General features: G+C 45.1%; 8 protein-coding genes across 8 annotated transcripts; 4 read left to right on the top strand and 4 right to left on the bottom strand.

The window, feature by feature from the left end:
• Nucleotides 1–1,436: 1,436 nt before the first annotated feature.
• On the bottom strand, nucleotides 1,437–2,631 carry EDB93DRAFT_1255701 (uncharacterized protein; the record flags this gene model as incomplete). Its single annotated transcript, XM_041453829.1, has 8 exons — nucleotides 1,437–1,640; nucleotides 1,696–1,815; nucleotides 1,873–1,955; nucleotides 2,015–2,098; nucleotides 2,151–2,201; nucleotides 2,261–2,338; nucleotides 2,394–2,504; nucleotides 2,562–2,631. The coding sequence occupies 8 exons, from the start codon at nucleotides 2,629–2,631 to the stop codon at nucleotides 1,437–1,439; spliced, it is 801 nt and encodes a 266-aa protein (XP_041302252.1).
• Nucleotides 2,632–3,034: 403 nt separating this feature from the next.
• On the top strand, nucleotides 3,035–4,532 carry EDB93DRAFT_1255700 (uncharacterized protein; the record flags this gene model as incomplete). The annotated part of the gene is made up of 3 exons (XM_041453828.1): nucleotides 3,035–3,701; nucleotides 3,756–4,039; nucleotides 4,098–4,532. 3 exons carry the CDS (start codon nucleotides 3,035–3,037, stop codon nucleotides 4,530–4,532), a joined length of 1,386 nt encoding a protein of 461 aa, XP_041302251.1.
• A 269-nt stretch (nucleotides 4,533–4,801) lies between these two features.
• Nucleotides 4,802–6,011, bottom strand: EDB93DRAFT_1243201 (kinase-like domain-containing protein; the record flags this gene model as incomplete). The annotated part of the gene is made up of 6 exons (XM_041452112.1): nucleotides 4,802–4,842; nucleotides 5,087–5,368; nucleotides 5,460–5,565; nucleotides 5,613–5,805; nucleotides 5,855–5,891; nucleotides 5,948–6,011. 6 exons carry the CDS (start codon nucleotides 6,009–6,011, stop codon nucleotides 4,802–4,804), a joined length of 723 nt encoding a protein of 240 aa, XP_041302250.1.
• Nucleotides 6,012–7,241: 1,230 nt separating this feature from the next.
• EDB93DRAFT_1094642 (uncharacterized protein) lies at nucleotides 7,242–7,733 on the bottom strand (the record flags this gene model as incomplete). Its single annotated transcript, XM_041446616.1, has 3 exons — nucleotides 7,242–7,361; nucleotides 7,426–7,530; nucleotides 7,581–7,733. 3 exons carry the CDS (start codon nucleotides 7,731–7,733, stop codon nucleotides 7,242–7,244), a joined length of 378 nt encoding a protein of 125 aa, XP_041302249.1.
• A 3,865-nt stretch (nucleotides 7,734–11,598) lies between these two features.
• Nucleotides 11,599–13,126, top strand: EDB93DRAFT_1108256 (uncharacterized protein; the record flags this gene model as incomplete). The annotated part of the gene is made up of 10 exons (XM_041447821.1): nucleotides 11,599–11,675; nucleotides 11,742–11,893; nucleotides 11,947–12,024; nucleotides 12,078–12,116; nucleotides 12,153–12,416; nucleotides 12,464–12,532; nucleotides 12,578–12,736; nucleotides 12,784–12,921; nucleotides 12,970–13,016; nucleotides 13,070–13,126. 10 exons carry the CDS (start codon nucleotides 11,599–11,601, stop codon nucleotides 13,124–13,126), a joined length of 1,080 nt encoding a protein of 359 aa, XP_041302248.1.
• Nucleotides 13,127–13,449: 323 nt separating this feature from the next.
• Nucleotides 13,450–15,369, bottom strand: EDB93DRAFT_1255696 (uncharacterized protein; the record flags this gene model as incomplete). Its single annotated transcript, XM_041453827.1, has 6 exons — nucleotides 13,450–13,824; nucleotides 13,888–14,243; nucleotides 14,301–14,489; nucleotides 14,556–14,656; nucleotides 14,709–15,115; nucleotides 15,163–15,369. 6 exons carry the CDS (start codon nucleotides 15,367–15,369, stop codon nucleotides 13,450–13,452), a joined length of 1,635 nt encoding a protein of 544 aa, XP_041302247.1.
• A 1,106-nt stretch (nucleotides 15,370–16,475) lies between these two features.
• Nucleotides 16,476–17,011, top strand: EDB93DRAFT_1255695 (uncharacterized protein; the record flags this gene model as incomplete). Its single annotated transcript, XM_041453826.1, has 2 exons — nucleotides 16,476–16,785; nucleotides 16,854–17,011. The coding sequence occupies 2 exons, from the start codon at nucleotides 16,476–16,478 to the stop codon at nucleotides 17,009–17,011; spliced, it is 468 nt and encodes a 155-aa protein (XP_041302246.1).
• A 765-nt stretch (nucleotides 17,012–17,776) lies between these two features.
• Nucleotides 17,777–18,570, top strand: EDB93DRAFT_1094663 (uncharacterized protein; the record flags this gene model as incomplete). Its single annotated transcript, XM_041446618.1, has 2 exons — nucleotides 17,777–18,031; nucleotides 18,064–18,570. Coding segments are annotated over 2 exons (762 nt in total), but the record flags the coding sequence as incomplete, so codon positions are not given.
• Nucleotides 18,571–18,691: the final 121 nt, after the last annotated feature.

Raw genomic sequence — 18,691 nt, 5'->3', positions numbered from 1 at the left:
GGTAAAGAGTGCTTGAAGTTGGAAAAGAATAGTACAACTTACATCAAATTTCAAAGAATATGAATATGCGTGTTGCTCCATGAGTTTTTTCGCCTTCACTGCGCTCTGGCCTAGATGGAAGTAGCCATCGATGTTGGCACATGCAACCTCTTTCAGGTCACGGCATAATAACGGGATGCGAGGCTCCACCTTGAGTGATTGAACATAGTTAGAAAAAAGGAAAACTGCAATGAGCATTAAAAGGCATACCAGGTTACCAAGTTGAGTCGCATGCTGTGTGTTGTTACAAGAATATCTAGATGCTTGGGCCCCTACCATTTTTCTCCTCATCCTCCTCATCTCCGCCCTTGCATCACACCCTTACCCCGACCTTGCTCTTGTTATCCTTGTCATCCTTGCATTCCCCTTCGCTCTCTACCTGTTGCTCCAGCAGAGCCAGTACATCTGGCCAGACCCTTTCTCTGACGAAGCATACCCATGCTCCATTCCACCCATTGACTGATCCTGTGGATAGTCCCCTTTACCCTTACCGTCTGGACGGTAACCTATGATACATTGCACGCCACATCCCCTTTACCCTGTTTCCTTTCTTGATCTATGACTTGGTGCGCAGTCGCACATTTGTACTTATATTTAGCTCTGCAGTTGCACGATTGTGCCCCTGCTTGTTTCACTTCCTGTTTCTGTTCTCTGACTCAGTTCCTACTTGCACATTCTGGTTCGCCTATGACTCACCTCGAATGTGCCTTCCTTTTCTAGTATCACCCTTTGACCAGTTCCCTTTCCGGTAGTACGAGTTATCATCCACTAATACATGTCCTCTCCTCTATATAAACTCGCTACCATGTATCTAGCTCCTAAACTTGAATCTACTTGGTTCTTAACCTCCTACTCCTAACAAGAGTGATTCCTTCTGCCTAGCCAGCAGTCTATATTCTACTTTCTTATCTGCTCATCACGGATAAGTCTCTAGTCTCGATCTTTACTCATCGACTTCGTCGATGAGCAAAGCCCCTGTTAACTAGTTGGACTTCCATCCTTCTATTAACGCAGATCTTACGATTAACCTTCAGGTGTCGTAAGCCTTGGCAGATACGCTTATCGTTGAGCCCCGCTTGACGTAAGCTACACAATTTGGACATAGGCATTAAACCTTACTTGCCGAAGCCTCACCAAGTAAGACTCCTAACCTTGGGCTAGCCCAGGGACGTCCTCGACTGTTGACAGCACACACTCTGTTTGAGCATTGCCAACAGATACTATCCAAGTCCGTAACATGTGTCTTCTTGAAGATGTTGTTTGATGGTATGTGCACCACATTTATTGGCCACTGTAAGCAAGGACTGGAGCGCAACTTGATTTTTGTCAACAAGTTCGGGATAAGCATTGACAAAAATGAGGTGGCCCTTGGCATCCATAATTGCATCCCGGACTACTCAGCAAGTCTCTTGATTTTGATCAAGTAGTTTCACCTTCCCAGTCTCATATCGAATGAGACGAGCAGTACTCTTGGGCGCAGGTGTGGTGGAGGTGACTGTAGTGCCTCCAATATCACTAGAGTAGGCCTCTTTGGATCCCCCACACTGAGTAGTAGTTTCATCGGTATGCTCAGAACCATCATTGTTGCACCAGGTCGGAATCTAGTAAATGTTCACTGGATGATCGTCACATGAGAACAGTTTATTTTGGACTCACCTCAGCTGCTTGTTTGCGATCTCGAGCAGATTGAGCAGACTGAGATTTGCTTTTGCTGCATGATTGAACATTGTGTGGCTTCATCTTTTTGTCACCCGAGTTGGTGACAAACGAAGGGACCTTCAATATCATTGTGAGTGATGGCAACTGGTGCAGCTTAAGTAACCTATTGCTGACCTCATCAGCGAGCCTCATGGCAGTGGTCTCTTGGTCCTCGCCTTCACTCTCCTCGTCAGCATCCAAGTCTTGACCATTCTTACCTGTCAACCTGTGTATCAGAGTCGAGCTCGTCAGAGTTGAACAATGTACTGGCATTGACATCCAGCATCGCATATGTGTGCCGAAGCTTGTGAGGTCGATACAAGCCTGTGCACTAGCATGAGTAAGACTTCCTTTTCCGCATCTAGAAAATCACTGACCTCAAGGTGTTTTAGGCTCCAAGTCCTCCGAGTCACCGGCACTTGATTCCTCATTGTGTTCATCGTCCACGAAGGTATGCTGCCGCTCTAATGTTGTATACCATTAAGTTAGTGCTAATCTATGACTCATAAAACTAATGATTCACTTATCTTCAAAGGCAGGCTCTTGTCACTGCGAGCAACTACATCTGGAGGCAATTCTGCTTTTCTGCTCAGTGCATCCTCTGGTCAAAGGTGAGTGTCAAGTTCCTGTACCTCGTAGGAGGAAGAAAAACTTACTGTTGGTGCTGATTTTCCTCTGTTTCTGATGGTTACTGCCAGCACCTGAACTTCCTAGTTGAGTTACTGGTGAAGCTTGATGAACTTTTCTGGTTAATTTTGGCAGCCAAACTGCACTTACAGGTGAGCATTGAACATTGATATTGGCATATCGGATTACTTGCTCACCAGCGTTTTCCATAGCTTTTTTCTTGGCATTTCGAGCCTCTATCGATGCCCGAAGGTGAGAAGTAGGCATCTCTGAGTCTGCTGGTGGCTACTCACCACAAGAATTAATAGGTGTGGACATTGTACACTAGATTGAAAGGGCAGGGATGACTTAACGGCGGTAAAGGAGTGTGAAGATGAGAGAGTGGGAGGAAGTTGAAAAGTTTGAGGGCACTGTCAAATTTTTAGTGCATTTCAACGGCAGAGGCTGTTTAACTTTATGAGCCCTGACTTTAGTTCTCGTGAGCTCATCCATTTTTTTTTTTTACCTCAGACTGACCCTCAAATGTTTTAGTATCAATTTACTAGCTTGGCCGTTGCACCAGCACCATTTCTAACCCCTGACCCCCATCTCAGTTTCGCTTCACCGTTTCGCTTCACCTCCCCCAACCCTATCTTAGTCTCAGTCATCTCAGTTTTCTCAGTCGTCTGAAATGTTGACAAAATGCCCTGCCTGTGCCTGCGACAACCTTACTGTTATTGACCTCAGTCAACATCTTGCTAAGAGCCGTGATCCCTGTTGTCATGCGCTGTACTGTCAATCACATACCCATGTCAATTCAGAATTCCAACCTCTCAATGAACCTCGCAACAAGTCTGAGGTGCCTGAGGGACCACATCATATGTATGAGGAAGAAATGCAGGACTTCGAAGACGAAGTCCTGCAATCATTTGCTGAGCATGACGGAAATGGCGAGCATGACGGAAATAGCAGTGACAAGGAAGATGGTAGGGAGGATAATGAATGGAAGCTGCCAGTGCAGGAGGATGAGGGATGGGCAGGGGTGGAAGTAGATGATCCTATGGACGACAATGACGGCAGTATCGACTGCGAAATGTGCCACCAGATTGAACAGCAAATTGCAGATCACAATAGAGTCATTGAGTCTTATCCCAATCATCGAGCAGGACAGCCTATCACCCAAGCCAAAATTCAAAATGTGAATGCTACATATGCTTCCAGTATCAACAACTTGAATGCGGAAAATCCTTATGCTCCGTTTTCCTCTCAAATGGACTGGGAGGTTGCGCAATGGGCGAAGTTACATGGCCTGAGCTCAACAGCATTTTCGGACTTGCTTAGTATTGATGGTTTAGGGCGTTTGTTTTAATATTCACGGACTTGAAAGTGACTTATCTTTATTCACAGGTCAGTGAACACCTTGGTCTGTCTTACAAAAATGCAAGGGGGCTTAATAGTATCATCGACACACAACTTCCTGGTCATCCGAGGTTTTGCCATGAACAGGTTGTTGTTGTGGGCGAAGTGTTCAATATTTTCTACTGCGGACATACTCGAATGCATCAAGGATCTCTATGGCAACCCAGACTTTGCCGACTTTCTTGTGTTTGCACCAGAACACCATTACACAGACGCTGATAAAACAGTTTGGTATTTCGGCGACATGCACACAGATAAATGGTGGTGGAGTACTCAGGTGAGCTCACATAGATTCATATTGGTTGCTCAATCAAATTAACCTTGATATTGAACAGAAAAAGCTCGACAAACAGCGGCCAGGCGCAACTATCGTTCCCATCATCATTTCAACTGATAAAACACAAGTCACTGTGTTCCGTAACAAAACCGCATACCCTGTCTACCTTACTATTGGTAATATACCGAAAGAGATTCGTCAAAAACTGTCCCAACGCACACAAATCCTTCTTGGGTATCTTCCCACAACTCGCCTTGAGCATATTACCAACAAGGCTTCATGTCGCAGAAGTGCTGCAAACCTTTATCATGCTTGCATGTCTCATATCTTGTCACCGCTGGAAAAAGCTGGTCTTGATGGTCTAGTGATGCAAAGTGGGGATGGCGTCTCACGCCATTGTCATCCTCTCTTCACTTGCTTTGTTGGTGATTACCCCGAACAACTATTGGCTACTGGAGTCAAAACTACAGAATGCCCGAATTGTGATATCTAGTGTTTCCACGGCTCAGCTAGCCAAGAGCCAGCTTGGCTTCTACCAGCTTCATTTGCAGCTCAGCTATTTATAGTGAGCTAAGCCATTATATCCAGCCCGGCCTGCCGTGGCTAGCCATATGAGTCAGCTTTAGCTAAGGCTCATAGAGCCACAGCTCGAGCCAGCTTGAACCGAATCACAGAAGGCTCAAATTCACTCATATTGTTGCGGTCAAGTAGTTACATGAATTTTTGACATACAAACAAGAATACAACACAGTAAGACATGAGTTATTGTGTGACATAGACCTGCAGACCGTTTAAGTCAACAACTTGATGAATATAAAAAAATAAGTGTACTCACATTTATTGAAGTAGCACTCATTTCTGTACAGTCCGAGGGTGGCGGTTGCTGCACAGGGAATACATAGCGCATGAATAAAAAGCCTGCACCTTCAAACGACATGAGTGGCGGGGCATGGTGGAATCTGCATTGCCATTGGGGGTCTTGCAAGGTGCGGGGGAAACAGTGGACCAGTCGGGTACATGGTCCTGCTAGGCAAGACTCAGATGTACTGTTGATGCGCTGAAGAAGGCGACATAAGAATGCATAGTCTGGTTTCTGGTCAAACGAGAGGGAACATGAATAGGTGAGGATCTGTTCAACCTCTTCAGGAAGGTCTTGGCACAACTTCATCGTATCGTACTTCATCTCAACAACTTGCTTGTCAGAGATGCCACTACAGCAAAGCCAAGGTAGAGATCCACAAAATAGGTAGATTAAGAGGTATGCGAGGGACTCGATATCATCACGATGTCCTAGCTCCATACCTGCATGGCTATTAATGGATGTGAAAGCTGGAGTTCCTGTCAAGGAGGCGGTTTGTTTAAATGCAATATGGAGGTGAGTGCATGGACATCTGTATTGTTTGGAAATGCCAAAGTCGACAAGAAAAATCTTGTGCTGCATCCTTGCCAGTTCCGATAAGAATGTCGTTGGGCTTCAAGTTGCGATGAATGAAGTGTTTGGAGTGAATGTACTGGAGGCGGCAGACCTAGTGAAAATGTTAGAATCAGTACATGTGATTTAGGAAATACTTACGAGCTGATGAGCTATGAACACTATAGTGTTGTGGCTGAATGAGTGTTGATATGCCTTGAATACACTCTCAAGCGACTGTCCAAGATGATCAAGGACTAGGGCATCATAACTGTCCTCCCGTCCAAACCAGTGGACATGGGGGATGCCAACAGTATCACCAAGTTGCCTGAGCACATTATACTTGTGCTCCAAGCTGGTGATGGTGGTGCCAGTAATACATTGAAGCTTGACAATCACATCACCATTCGCCAATGATATCACTTGCATGATACACTTCACCTGTCACAAAGTCCAGTCCTCGCAGTGAGATGTAATAATAAAAACAATTCACTTACCATAAGCACCTGACCCTACTTTGTCTTTCAGCCGATACCTCCCATTGACACGCACAGGAATCATCAAGTCCTAAGTATGATGTTGATGTACACAGATAGAATTTGAACAGATATGATATGCCAATGATACACACATTCAACACGTATGTGCGCCATAGCGGCAACTTCCGGAATTGAACAGATGAATCACGAGTATCACCGAGGTCACGTGCCATGGCATTTTACCGGCCTCTGCAGTCAAAAAGAAGTTCAACATAAGTAGTATTAGTGCATACTAGTAGTACACAGATAACTGAGGCGGTTCCGAATGCTATGTTACAGATAAAAATTGTAGCCTCTAACAAGTCCAAGATGAAGGCTGTGGAAAAATATAAATGTGGTCTGGCATATCCTCAGTCTCCTCTGACGCGATTGTAGCTAGTATGTCATCCATGGGATCCTGAGATACATTCAGTTGCACTCCACTCAGCTCGTCGGGATCATCATCAGGAAGGTCATGCTGTGACATTGTGAACTGTTGAGAGAAATTGAGCTGTTCTTTTTTCAGGCTGTATTTCAACATCTGTAGCGCCTCCATCAATGTCTCACTGATTCGGTTCCGTTTTTTCATGTCAGTTTCTGCACTTGATGAGAAAACTCGTTCACATGGGACTGCAGAGGCCTGAACAGGCAAATAGTCCATGGCAATTGCAAATAATGTTGGGTGCGTCTTCTGCTTCATCTATCAAAAGCAGAGAACGTTAGTACTGCAGTTGAAAGAATAAATGGTGTGATGTACCTCCCAGAATTTGAGTACGTCAACGCCTTCATCCCAAAGGTCACCATTAACGTAAGATTGATACTCTTGCTCAATAGTCTGTGGGCCTTGAGACTGCTGTGGACCCTTCACACGCATATCTCCAAGGCCATAAAGTCGAGCGAGCGAGTTGATTGTGTCAACCTTGGAGGTGTGAGTGGTATTTGACTGCTTGGCAGCCTCAGGTGAAATTTGCTTTCGGTATTCCACCATCTAAACAATCAGATTGGCATAAACGGTCAGACGGTCAGTTAGTACTTACGAGGTTGCATATCATTTGTTCAGCACGTGTTATCCAACCATCATCCCAGTAGTCCTTTATCCAAGTGAGTCTGACTGATGGATCAATCACTGTAATGCGGTGGGCGTGTCAATTAGTAGTCATTTATCACCAAGTATAGTAGACTTACACATCACTATAACATATGCATCTGTCAGGTCCATGCGAATGTAGTACGACTTAGCCCATTCCAAGCCAACATCAATAGAGGGATGGAGTCAAGGAAATTTGGTAGCGAGTGATTCCCATGCGGTCATGAACAACTCGAAGCATGGAACTGCACTACCTAACTGGGGCATGCTCTTAGATGACATCCGTTGCTGCACTCTATGAGGTACCTGTAATTGAGTAGCGAACAGGATTAAAATTCAAGATAATTAAGGGTGGAGGTTGTATACATACATCTAGAATCTTTTCAAGGTCCTTGAGAACTTGCCACTCTGAGTTGGTCATCTTATGACCAGAAATGTCCTGCTGATTAGGCATGCTAAGGAAGAAGTCTATGGCCTGACACAAGAATGTATAGCATGAGTGAAAATGACATGTATTAGACTTACTGGACGCATTGCTCGTAAGCGATTGATCATGAAATACGTCGAGTCCCATCTCATGCAGACATCACAAAGGAGTTCAACCTCAGGAACGGTAACCAGCTCATTCAAAGGAGATTTGAACCATTGCTTGGCATTTCCGGTTTTGACAACTTCCATGAATTCATCGCAACGCAGTCCAGATACTCGGATCGCTTTGATAGCTGACCGGCCCAGCGCAACTGGGTTATTTGTGATAGCTGCAATGTAGGTTTTTTTGTCCATCACAACACCATTGATAGTTGCATCCCATGCCCGTGAGACTTCTTGTGCAGCAACAATGGAGTTAGTGAAATGATCAGCGATGTGTTGTACACATATATTCATAATATGGGGGAAACACATCACCCACTTGTCAAGTGGGTCAAAAGTGATGTCGTGTTGTTCCAGCAGTTTGGCAAGTTCTTCCATACATGTCGCATTGTTGCCCGCATTGTCCATGGTGAAATGTCCAACCTGAATTAATGTAAGTGAAGGTCGGTATCTGACAGGTCACCACACCTTTACAGTGATATCTGCACGATCAAGTAAATACAAGATTGTCCTTGCTAGGTACTTTCTGGTGTGACTTCCTTTGATCCGGCAAAATGTGATCAGTGCTGCCTTCAGCTCAAGTGTGGCCAACTTCTGGTTCTCTGCGATCCAATGAGCCATCATTGCTAAATATGCGCCGAGAGTCTTCGATGACCAGACATCAGCAGTGAATGAGATTGTCCCAACGGCATTCTAAGTATGATGAGAATCTGTAAATTATGGAGATAAAAAATACATACAGCCATATCGTCTTTCAGAGTCACAAAATACTCTTGCCAGGCCTTGATAATTTCTGCGCAGATCTTAGTATGGTGAGGAATATCCTTCTCATGAAGTTCTTGGCGGAGAAGTAAAAGGAGGCATCTGAATTCAAGACACTCGATAACGTTGATCAACTGTTGACTGTTGTCAGTAAGAAATAATGAAATTGTGCAAGGGCTTGCCTGATCGTCAGCAACAATGAAAGATACAAGGTGTTGGATGAAGGTGGGATGCGTGAACTCTGGAATTGATCCTGTATCACATGGGCCAGCTAAGGTGGTACTACTGGCTCCAGCTGCACGCTTAGGAAGATTAGATAGTTTGGCGCCTCCCTCGACAACTTTACACATTTCAGCTAGTGTGTATCCCATTTTGAAGGCTAGTTTGACACTGACGACAAATATGGACCACCCGCATTCTTCTGCCAGAATGAGATAGAGGAGTAAATGAAACCTCTTGACATGTCCATGCAATGGCGTATTCCCAGTATTGCTCAAGTATTCCCATTTTCTTTTTCCATGGCTCCCATCCCATGTAGCTGGATCTGGCTTTTGCTCAGCCCTAGAAATGTGAATAGTTAGATGAATGATCAATGGCATACACTAGCAAAGACTTACTCGCAAATGACACAAATAGTGTCTTTGTCCTTTTGCTTCTGAAAGAAATAGTTAATGTCATCTGATGTTGCAGTTTTTTGAGATGCCTGCATTTGAAGGAGAGGATCTGGTGGTGCTTCAAAATCCAAAGGTACACTGGCAGGTGCTGGCCCTTTCTTTGTCTTCTTGTTGGCTTTACGTACTGGAGGTGCTGGGTCAGCGTCGTCACTGGATCCAGATACATCAAGGTTAAAGGATTCTGAGTCATCAGCCTGGTTGATGTCAATGTTGAGTGTGGGTGCATCCCGAGATGCAGGTGGCTTAGGTACAACACTGCCTGCCGGACACTGATCCTGACAAGGATGATGCATGCAATGAAGTGAAGGTGCTGAAGAGCACTATAAGCTTTAAGTCCAGAACTTCAGCTTATATACAAGTGTAGTAGTATTGAAGCAAATATAGTCAACAACACAACATGATTCATATTATGTGAGAAAGTACGTGAAAGCTTGAATACATGAGCTAGGGAAAGCAGATATGAAATGGTAGACGGATGAGGCATGGGTCAATGAACATCACCCAAGAGGACTTGGATTGCACAGCTCTGCAAGGCTATGAGTCGGATATTAATCATTTTTTTTTACAAAAGGAGAACTTACACTCAAACACGCACCTTCTTTGTTGAGCTATCATCAGCCCCTTCTGCCTTGCACTTCAGGAGACTACAGTGCCAGAGCTTGTAGCGGTTATATGCAGTTGCCCACACTGCGGTTACTAATGATGCCTTGATCTCCTTCCATCTGGATCACCTTTGCAGGTGGAGTCCATTGGTGTACATCATGGTGGTCACCTTCTGGATTGAGTAAGACTAAGTGATGGAGGATTATGTCTCGTATCCTTGCTATGCCTTGACCAATCATTGCGTCCATCTCTTGGGTGTTCTTGATGGGGAAAAGACTTTGCAAGTGTGTGCTCAGGAAAGGTGAAAGTGTGAAAAAGTCATTGCTTACCCCTTTAGAATACACTGAAGAGTCATTGTTGTCAAGATCAATTGGGCTGTCTTCAGGGCAAATCCATGTATGAAACTCAATCTTCGAGAGTTCAACCCAGCTGTGCCCCTCAGATATGACAGGGCAAAACTGGTTGGATCATCTCCTCAGGGGCATCCACTCTTCAAAAGACATCACTGGCTTTGATCGCAAACACTGTGCAATCTCACTGTCAGGATCTGGATTAGCATATCGGTGTGCTTCAATCATATTGATTAGTGAAGCCAATAGGATCCCCCCATCGTCGTCAATGATGCGACATATCTTGTTTCAACCCGCGCTTTCGGTCTGGGACAAACAATTCTCTATAATCCAGAGGGAGATAGGCTTGTTCAGTACCCCAATATCAATGAATGGTGTGCAGATGATGTGAATATCAGGGTCTGTGTGGATACTGTCACCTGAAAAGCGGCTATTTGCATGCGCATAGACTTGGACAAGTGCATTGTCGTGGCCAATTGATGTAATAGCTGTTTGAAAAGCGAAGTTGATTTGTGTGATGGGTTGCTCATGAGCCTGGCTTGGCAAAGTCACTATGAATGTCTCCGAGTCTGGGTGATAAACAAATCTAGGAAATTTCCAGTGTTAGGTATAGCAAGATATTACATGAAGTCACCCACTTTCCCCGAGTCTCATCATCTTCGTCAATGAACTGCATGATATATGCATGTTCATCATCTGTGATTCCAGCGAATATGGTTTCCTCCTCCTGCATGATGTGTCAGTAATCACGAGTCTGAACATGATTTCACTAAATTGACTCACCTGATCATCACCTTGGATTGTTTCTATAAGCTTCTTGCATTTAGCTACATCTGTAAAAGTCAGCCAAGAAAATAGAATAATGATGCGGTCCCTTACCCAATCGTTCCTGGTCATCATAGATGGTCTGATTTGCTGGGGGTGACTTGGGGGCAGATATAATGGTTGCAGGACTGGGTGAATGACCATTGTCAGGTGCAGGTGGTGCAGAAATGATCTTGTTTTTGATTGCTTCTGGTGGTACAACACTCCGTGCTATTGTTGATGGAGTTCTTGTTCCGCTAGAGTTGGGGGGAGAGACTGAGCTTGATAGTGAGGGACTATGAACATGGCTTGATGATGTAAATGGCAATGGGCGATGGCGATTCCTACTGTCTCCGCCATAGAGCAATATCATGATATGTACAAAGTTTCGATGTAACCAGCTCGCAAGCCAGAGCTGCAGCTCAAGCTGCCACATGTGGAGCCAGCTTTTTCCCAGGCTTGGCTTTGTTAGGCTCGGCTGTAGCTGGTTACAGTCTTTGGCCAGGAACCGGCAAAAGCCGGAGCTATGGCAACACTACCAATTGAAAAGCAATGGTCTGGCTCAATCTCATTTTATCTTCCTCTGACTGTGACCAGAGGACCTCTTCAACCAACTCATTCAACCTGTCAAGAAGATCAACAAGTGCCTGGTTCACTGTGGCAGCAGCAGCAGAAGTATTGGTGTTGTAAGACATGGTTTCAATGAGACGATAAGGGCAGCTGGTTGGCTAGGACAAGAGAACCAGGTGGGAATGATGAATGTTGGAAAATTTACTACTACCGGATCTCCGGGCCATCTCGGAGATTGCCGGATACGTGGTCAATGCACCGGTTCGGTATGCCGAATTAATTTCATTGTTGTGTAAAAACATGCCGTACTTTATCATTATGAAATTCTCAAGCATCCAGTCACAGGTTTTGGAAGCACAAATGCAAGCCGGAAAAAGGTATCATCTCCCAGAGATGGGATTGCATAAATTCCAATCAGGCTGCAAGAAGATATCATCCATAGAGCTGACTCTAGATAACTTGCAATTATCTCATGAGGCCGAAGGTACACAACCATCCATTTTCAGAACCTGGAAGGCACTAAACATTCATTGGTAGTGTTTGACATTTTGGAGCAGCAAGGTGAGCAGCAGATCTACAGCAACCCTTGGATGAATTGCACCAGCATGGGGGAATGTGAGTGTTGTCTTGTGCTGCTACAAAAGACTGATAATTAAGATTTTCTCCAGACTCAGATCTCTTGTCAGCTCACGACCGGTGGAAGGATGGTAGATGATTGAAGCAGATGGAACACATCCGGTCAGGAGACATCCGGTTTGCCCACATCCCAGGTCAACCAGAGACAGAACTATTGGATATGGGATTCCTCCCTCGACACAATGTTGACCAGCCATCGACTCCTCCATCCATATCAGCATTGGACATGGGATTTCCACCAGGCAGCAAGTTAGATACCCACCAGGCACCTGACACCATCAACAACCCTCTGGACATGGGCTTTTGCAGCATTCCGGCTCATGATTATCCGGCTCATGATGTTCCGGCTCGTGATGGTCTGGTTCAGTCATGTAGGTCTTGTCATTGTGTTATGTTACACTGTTCAATGCAACTTTAGTAGACATGCAAGTGGAACAGATTCCTTTGAACATGGGCTTTCACACAGATCCAGCATCCTGTCACTCATGTATGTCTCATTCATTAATTTTGTTCCATCCTCATGTTGATCCAGTAAACATCCAACTGGATGATCTCCCTTTGGATATGGGTTTTGACACACTCCAGCCAGACGATCGCCTTTTGCATACGGATTTCAATGCACTCCAACCGGACAAGCACCCTTTGGATATGGGATTTTGTACACTCCATCCGGTACACCTGGATCACTCAAGTAAGTCTTCTCATTGTTGTGCCTTATCTTGTTGATTGTGAATTTAGTGGATATTCAACTTTCTCACAAGCCTCTGGACATGGGCTTTGGGACAGCTCCGGCATCCGTTCAGAAAGACAGGCCATTGGACATTACAATCGCCACTCTGGATCCGGATCCAGTACATGGTCTTCCAGATCCGTCATGTACGTCTCCCATACTATGAAACATCAGTGTTATTTATTGGTATTTAGTTGCGGTTGGTGAACCGGCACCCATTGGATTTGTGATTCAGCGCACTGTAGGTGATTTGCGCTTGGTGATCCACTGGTTGGATATGGAAATTGCCCACAGTACAATGTCACTGGAAGAAGCATCTGTCAGCCAGGAAGTTCTTCAGTCTGCCAATGAGTTATTACTGGCATTTCAACTCGTATCAATATATAGACTGTCAACATGATGTATATATATACATTTGATACTCTCTAGCCTTGTATAGTACATTCTATGGATCCGGATGATCACTGCCTTTGCATGTAGTTCACTTTATAAGACACCTTTGTGGTTCTTGCTGATCTCTTTGGCTCCAGGTTATCAATTTGAGCTTTGGTTGTCTTCCTTGTTTTATGAGTAGCTTGCATCGTCAAAGGTGCCGTGGATTTTGGTGTAGGTTCCTTTTGATACATCTTCCTCACCAGGATAGCATTTTCCTGCTCTGAATTGGATTGGACAGCTCAATTTTGCCTTCCAATTGATTTGGACTTTGAAGGAAGTAATTGGACTTCTTCATCACCTACATTTCTCTCGCGACTTGACTGGTGTTCCATCCTTCCAGTTGTCTTCCTAGTCGGCTTGCCAGTTGGTTTTTCAACCGGAACACTGGTCTTTGCTGTCGTCAGACCGGATCTCATGCCATATCCGGCACCTTCATCACTATCCTCCCCCTCATTATTCGACTCCTGCTCTACCCGTCTGGTCGGCTTTCGTGACTCCAGCTCCATCCTTCCAGTTGGTGTTTTAACCAGAACCTTGGTCTTTGCAGTTGCCAGACTAGATTTTGTGCCATTGCCAGCACCTTTGTCACTATCCTCCCCCTCACTACTCGACTCCTGCTCCACCCATCTGGTCAGCTTTCATGACTTGGGCTCCATCCTTCCAGTTGGCATTTTAACCGGTGCCTTGGTCTTTGCAGTTGCTAGACCGGACCTCGTGCCATCACCAGCACCTTCATCACTATCCTCCCCCTCACTACTGGAGTCTTGTTCCACCTGTCCAGAGGTCCTCTTCTTCAGTTCTCTCATCTCCTTGTTGTGGTTTTGCCAGCCTTTGAATTCAAATGTTGATGGAACCTCGTCCTTTTGTCTCTGATGCCAGAGCTCTAACAGCTTATCAGCTTCATGCAACTGAAGCTTTGACGGGTCCTTGATCTTCACACCAGCAGGTAAAAACTTGGACTTGATAAAATCATCCTGAGCCTCCGTCACTGCAGACCAAGGAACAGAAGCCTTTGGCTTCTGACTGCAAAACCCTGCAAGATATATAGTTGTGTGATTGAATCTTCACATATTTAGTCGACGAAACATACTGTAGTGTCTTGTGAGGAATGTGTGGATGAGAGACTTTTTTTTTTCTAGGCTGAGGTCCTCGATATCTGGTATGACTGGAAGCCCACAGGTGTCCACCTCCAAAGCAAACTCCTCCTTTTTTCTCCTTTGCTTTCCGCTGTCCTTTCCCCCCCAATCCTCATTGTCATCCTCATCATTCTGATCAACTGCTGGTATCACAACTTGGTGTAAGTACTTGACCGGATCAATTGACATTGCACATAAAAGAAGCTCACCGAACTCTTCTCCAACATAGGCATTCCACTCTGATAACATGGGCTTCCAGTCCTTTGTATTGGTAAAACTATTACCTTCCAACTGTTCATTGAAGTCCATTCTGATGACCTGATCAGCCCTTTACCAGTTGGGAGCATGAGAATGCAACTCACCCATTGATCCTCACTTCCCCTTCCCCTGTTTTCCATGCTGACAATATGAATATCCTCATACCAGCCTGCCTCCATAACTGAGTTGCAAGATCTTTCATCATACCCGGAGCTTTCTTCTGAGTAAACTCAGCCTGGACATCCGTAGGAGGAGCCTTGCTAGACCACTCTATTGCAGTCTTCTTCGCTTCCTCCAGCTGCTCTTCAGATAAACCTCCCATAATTGTGTTGACCGCTCCCTGGTAGTTTTTAATCATTTTCTTTCCTCCTGGCCTTCCTCCAGTCTTTTCAATTATCTCCTTCTTGTACTGGTGTTCTATCACCAACCGGGCGGTCCATTTCTTACCAAACTTACTCTCTTTTTTGAGAGTCTTTTCAGCTCTCTGATTATACAACCAGTCCCGGTACATCTTCATACATCATGAGGATGTATACAATTAGAGAATCAGTTGCTCACAGATTTCCTTTTCTTCAACAGCTGGGAATCCATCTTAGGGACTTGGATCTTGGCCTCTCTTATGACTGCATGCAGAATCGCTTTTCTATTCTTGCTGGTGGCCTCCTTCCATTCTTCTAGCTGGGATTGTAACACCAGCAGCTCTTCCTTCGTCAATTTCTGCTTGGTCTTTTGGGGACTGTGTGCTGATAAGTTGGATCGGGCCATTGCAAAGCAGTTGAGGTATCGGTAGAGGAAAGGATATAGTATAAGATTACATAGCCAATCACACATGTACTCAACATTAGACCGAACAAGAGATTGTTCGCCAGCATGTCACCCTCAGGCTCAATATGTCCTGTGTTTCTGTATTGTAGAACTTAGAATTGTAAAACATGCGAACTTAGACCAAGTTCATCATATAGCACCTGGGTCCCATACAGTAATACTCTTAAATATGGCATATAGGGAGACACATTGATACCGGAGGAAATCTACTCAAATTTGGGATGATGGCAGGATTACCATGTGTTTGGTTAACCGACTCAGATATGACACAACTTATGGCAATTGCAGACCTTAATATATTATAAATGGACATAATATTCCAAGATCTTCAGTGACATTATTGTCCTTTATACTAATATGGCCCAAGAACAGTGATCTAGTTGGATAATCAAATCAGTCCCTTTCTCATCACCCAAGGTACCTCAATGACTAACAGGAACGGAAGATGTCGTGCTGGTCCGGCAATTCAAATCGCTCAGAGACCGGAGTTGAAGGAGAATGAAGGCAGAATGTGAAGTCATATGCCTACAGGTCATCATACTTAACCGTACTGCCTGGCCCAACAATCCTAAGTGGTGATATCAATCATGGCAAAGACTAGTAAACAACAGGGAATCACATACACTCCTCCAATGAAGAAACAATTGCCTCAGCTATATAAACTCAAGGAAAAAACTACAGCCAGAGGATCAAGGTCATCTCGGGTGAAAGATTCATGGTCTCCAAAAACAAAGTCGGTGACATCATCACCAACAAAATCTCCCTCAAAGCAAACAGCCGGGTTCTCTCAGATGCTTCACGAGGGTGAGGACTTTGACTTTGACCAAGGCGACATCTCTCAGTTTAAATTACCAAAATCTCTGGCAAGCAACAGTCATTCTGATTTCTGCAGTCTGCATCTGACTGGATAATGCAGGGGCAGAATGAATATCTTCGGCAATGGAAGCACAAGTTCAAGGACTACATCAATTTACTAATGGTCAGAGAAGCCCCTCCCCCGGACCAGCTTTGTTCAGTCTGCAAGAAGGATGGGGTTTATAAATGCCATGGCTGTTTTAATGGGCCTCTGTTTTGTAGAGACTGCTGCAGAACCCAGCATCAAAGACATTCCATTCCATCGCATCAGTCAATGGACCAGATCATTTTTTCAAGAAACATCACTCATTAAAGTTGGCCTGTACATTCACCTCGCTCACAATGGCACTCCATGCCCCAGCAGCACTGAATACACATCAGACCTGTTTGAATGGTCAGATACCGATGAAAATATACACTATGATGATTATCCGGAGGGAGCTTCCATTCCACTTGTCACCAACTCAGATCATCCGGTTATCACCATAGTAGACAAATCTGGTGTTTGTTACAAGAACATCTAGACGCTTGGGCCCCTACCATTTTTCTCCTCATCCTTCTGGTATCAGCCCTCGCATCATACCCTTACCCCGACCTCACCCTTGTTATCCTTGTCATCCTCGCATTCCCTTTCGCCCTCTACCTGTCGCTTCAGCAGAGCCAGTACATCTGGCCGGATCCTTTCGCTGACGAAGCATACCCATGCTCCGTTCCACCACCTGACTGATCCTGTGGACAGTCCCCTTGCCCTTACCATCCGGACGGTAACCTATGATATGATGCACGATGCATCCCCTTTGCCCTTTTCCCTTTTTGATCTCTGACTCAGTACGCAGTCGCACATGTGACTTATACTTAGCTCCACAGCTGCACGATCGTGCCCCTGCGCGTTTCACTTCTTATTTCGATCTTTGACTCACTTTCTTATCCAGCACGTTCTACCTCGACCAAACGTGCCTTCCTGTTATGGTTATACCCTTTACCGATTGCCTCTCTTGGTAGTATGAGTTATCTCCCACTAATACGTCTCCTGTCCTCTATATAAACTCGCTACCATGTACTGTATTCCCTAACTTGAATCTACTTGGTTCTTGACCTCCTACTCTCACCAGAGTGATCCTTTCTGCCTCGCCAGCAGTCTATATTCTATCTTCTTATCTGCTCTTGCGGATAAGCCTATAGTCTCGATCTTTACTCATCGACTTCGTCGACTGAGCAAAGCCCCTGTTAACTAGTCGGACTTCTGTCCTTCTAATTAACAACGATCTTGCGATTAACCTTCGGGTGTCGTAAGCCTTGGCCAATATAGCTTATCATCTCGCACCCGCTTGACATAAGCTACCCGATTTGGACATAGACGTCAAATCTTACTTGCCGAAGCCTCGCCAAGTAAGACCCCTAACCTTGGGCTAGCCCAAGGACATCCTCGACCGTTGACGACATATGCTCTGTTTGAGCATCGCCAACAGATACCATCCAAGTCGTAACAGTTGTTCACTCTCTATCCATCTCATATTGCCAGTGCCCCGGTGCTCTCTCCTGGGATATGCAGCTCTTTCAAGCAGGCTTGTTTCCGGCATCATTCACCAGACCAAAAACTGCATTCACATTCTCTGTCTTGGACGACTTTCTGCTAGACAACCTCGAATGTGGTACATCAGCCATGAATTACTACAGTAAGATCCGGAGGCTGACCTTAAGCATATTTTCATTGATGGTTCTGGTCAGTTTTCATTCTCTGTACTCAGTGATCTGGTGATTAAACAGTAGGATCTGTAGGATCGCTACAGAGAACTTATGAGAACTGCCAGGAAGTGGCGCCAATGCAAGCTTTACAAGTGGCATGGGTTTGCTCACAAAGATGGTGAGCCAAAGGCCAGTGATCTTGCCCTATTTTGCCCTGCATGTCCACAACCAGGGATAAACTTGGACCTGTTGACCGGTACATCCACCCGGCCGGACAACACACCTTCATGGCTCTTCACCAGGACTTTAGTCATGGATGGTAATTTCAAAGCCGAGCACCTCCATCCAGTGAATCCATCTGATGAAGTATCATTGATGGATGGTCTTGCATTCATGGTTGGAGATGAAAGATACAAGAGTCATTTATGTATTGCCCAAGACCGTGTCCAAAGGTCAGATTGCAACAATCACCATGCAGTCAATCAAGCAAACACCTCCCGGCAAAAGCTGGAGGCCACTGGTATAGGAGGATGTGCATGTGCACGGCACAGATGTTTTGTCCCACATTCCATGGTGGATTTTCAGAAGGGTGAAAGGTGAATGACCATCACATCCAGTTACAAGCATTTCTGGTCTTACTGAGCATCCCAAATAATTAGGCAGATGAACATGGACTATGCCTTGAGTCAAGCACTCAACTACAATACAGATGGAATCTCCT

This window comes from Suillus bovinus (genome assembly GCF_016758785.1).
Source record: "Suillus bovinus strain UH-Sbo-P2 chromosome Unknown EDB93scaffold_100, whole genome shotgun sequence".
Classification (NCBI taxonomy): domain Eukaryota; kingdom Fungi; phylum Basidiomycota; class Agaricomycetes; order Boletales; family Suillaceae; genus Suillus; species Suillus bovinus.
Note: the sequence above shows the minus strand (reverse complement) of the source record. Positions and strands in the feature narration are given on the sequence as shown.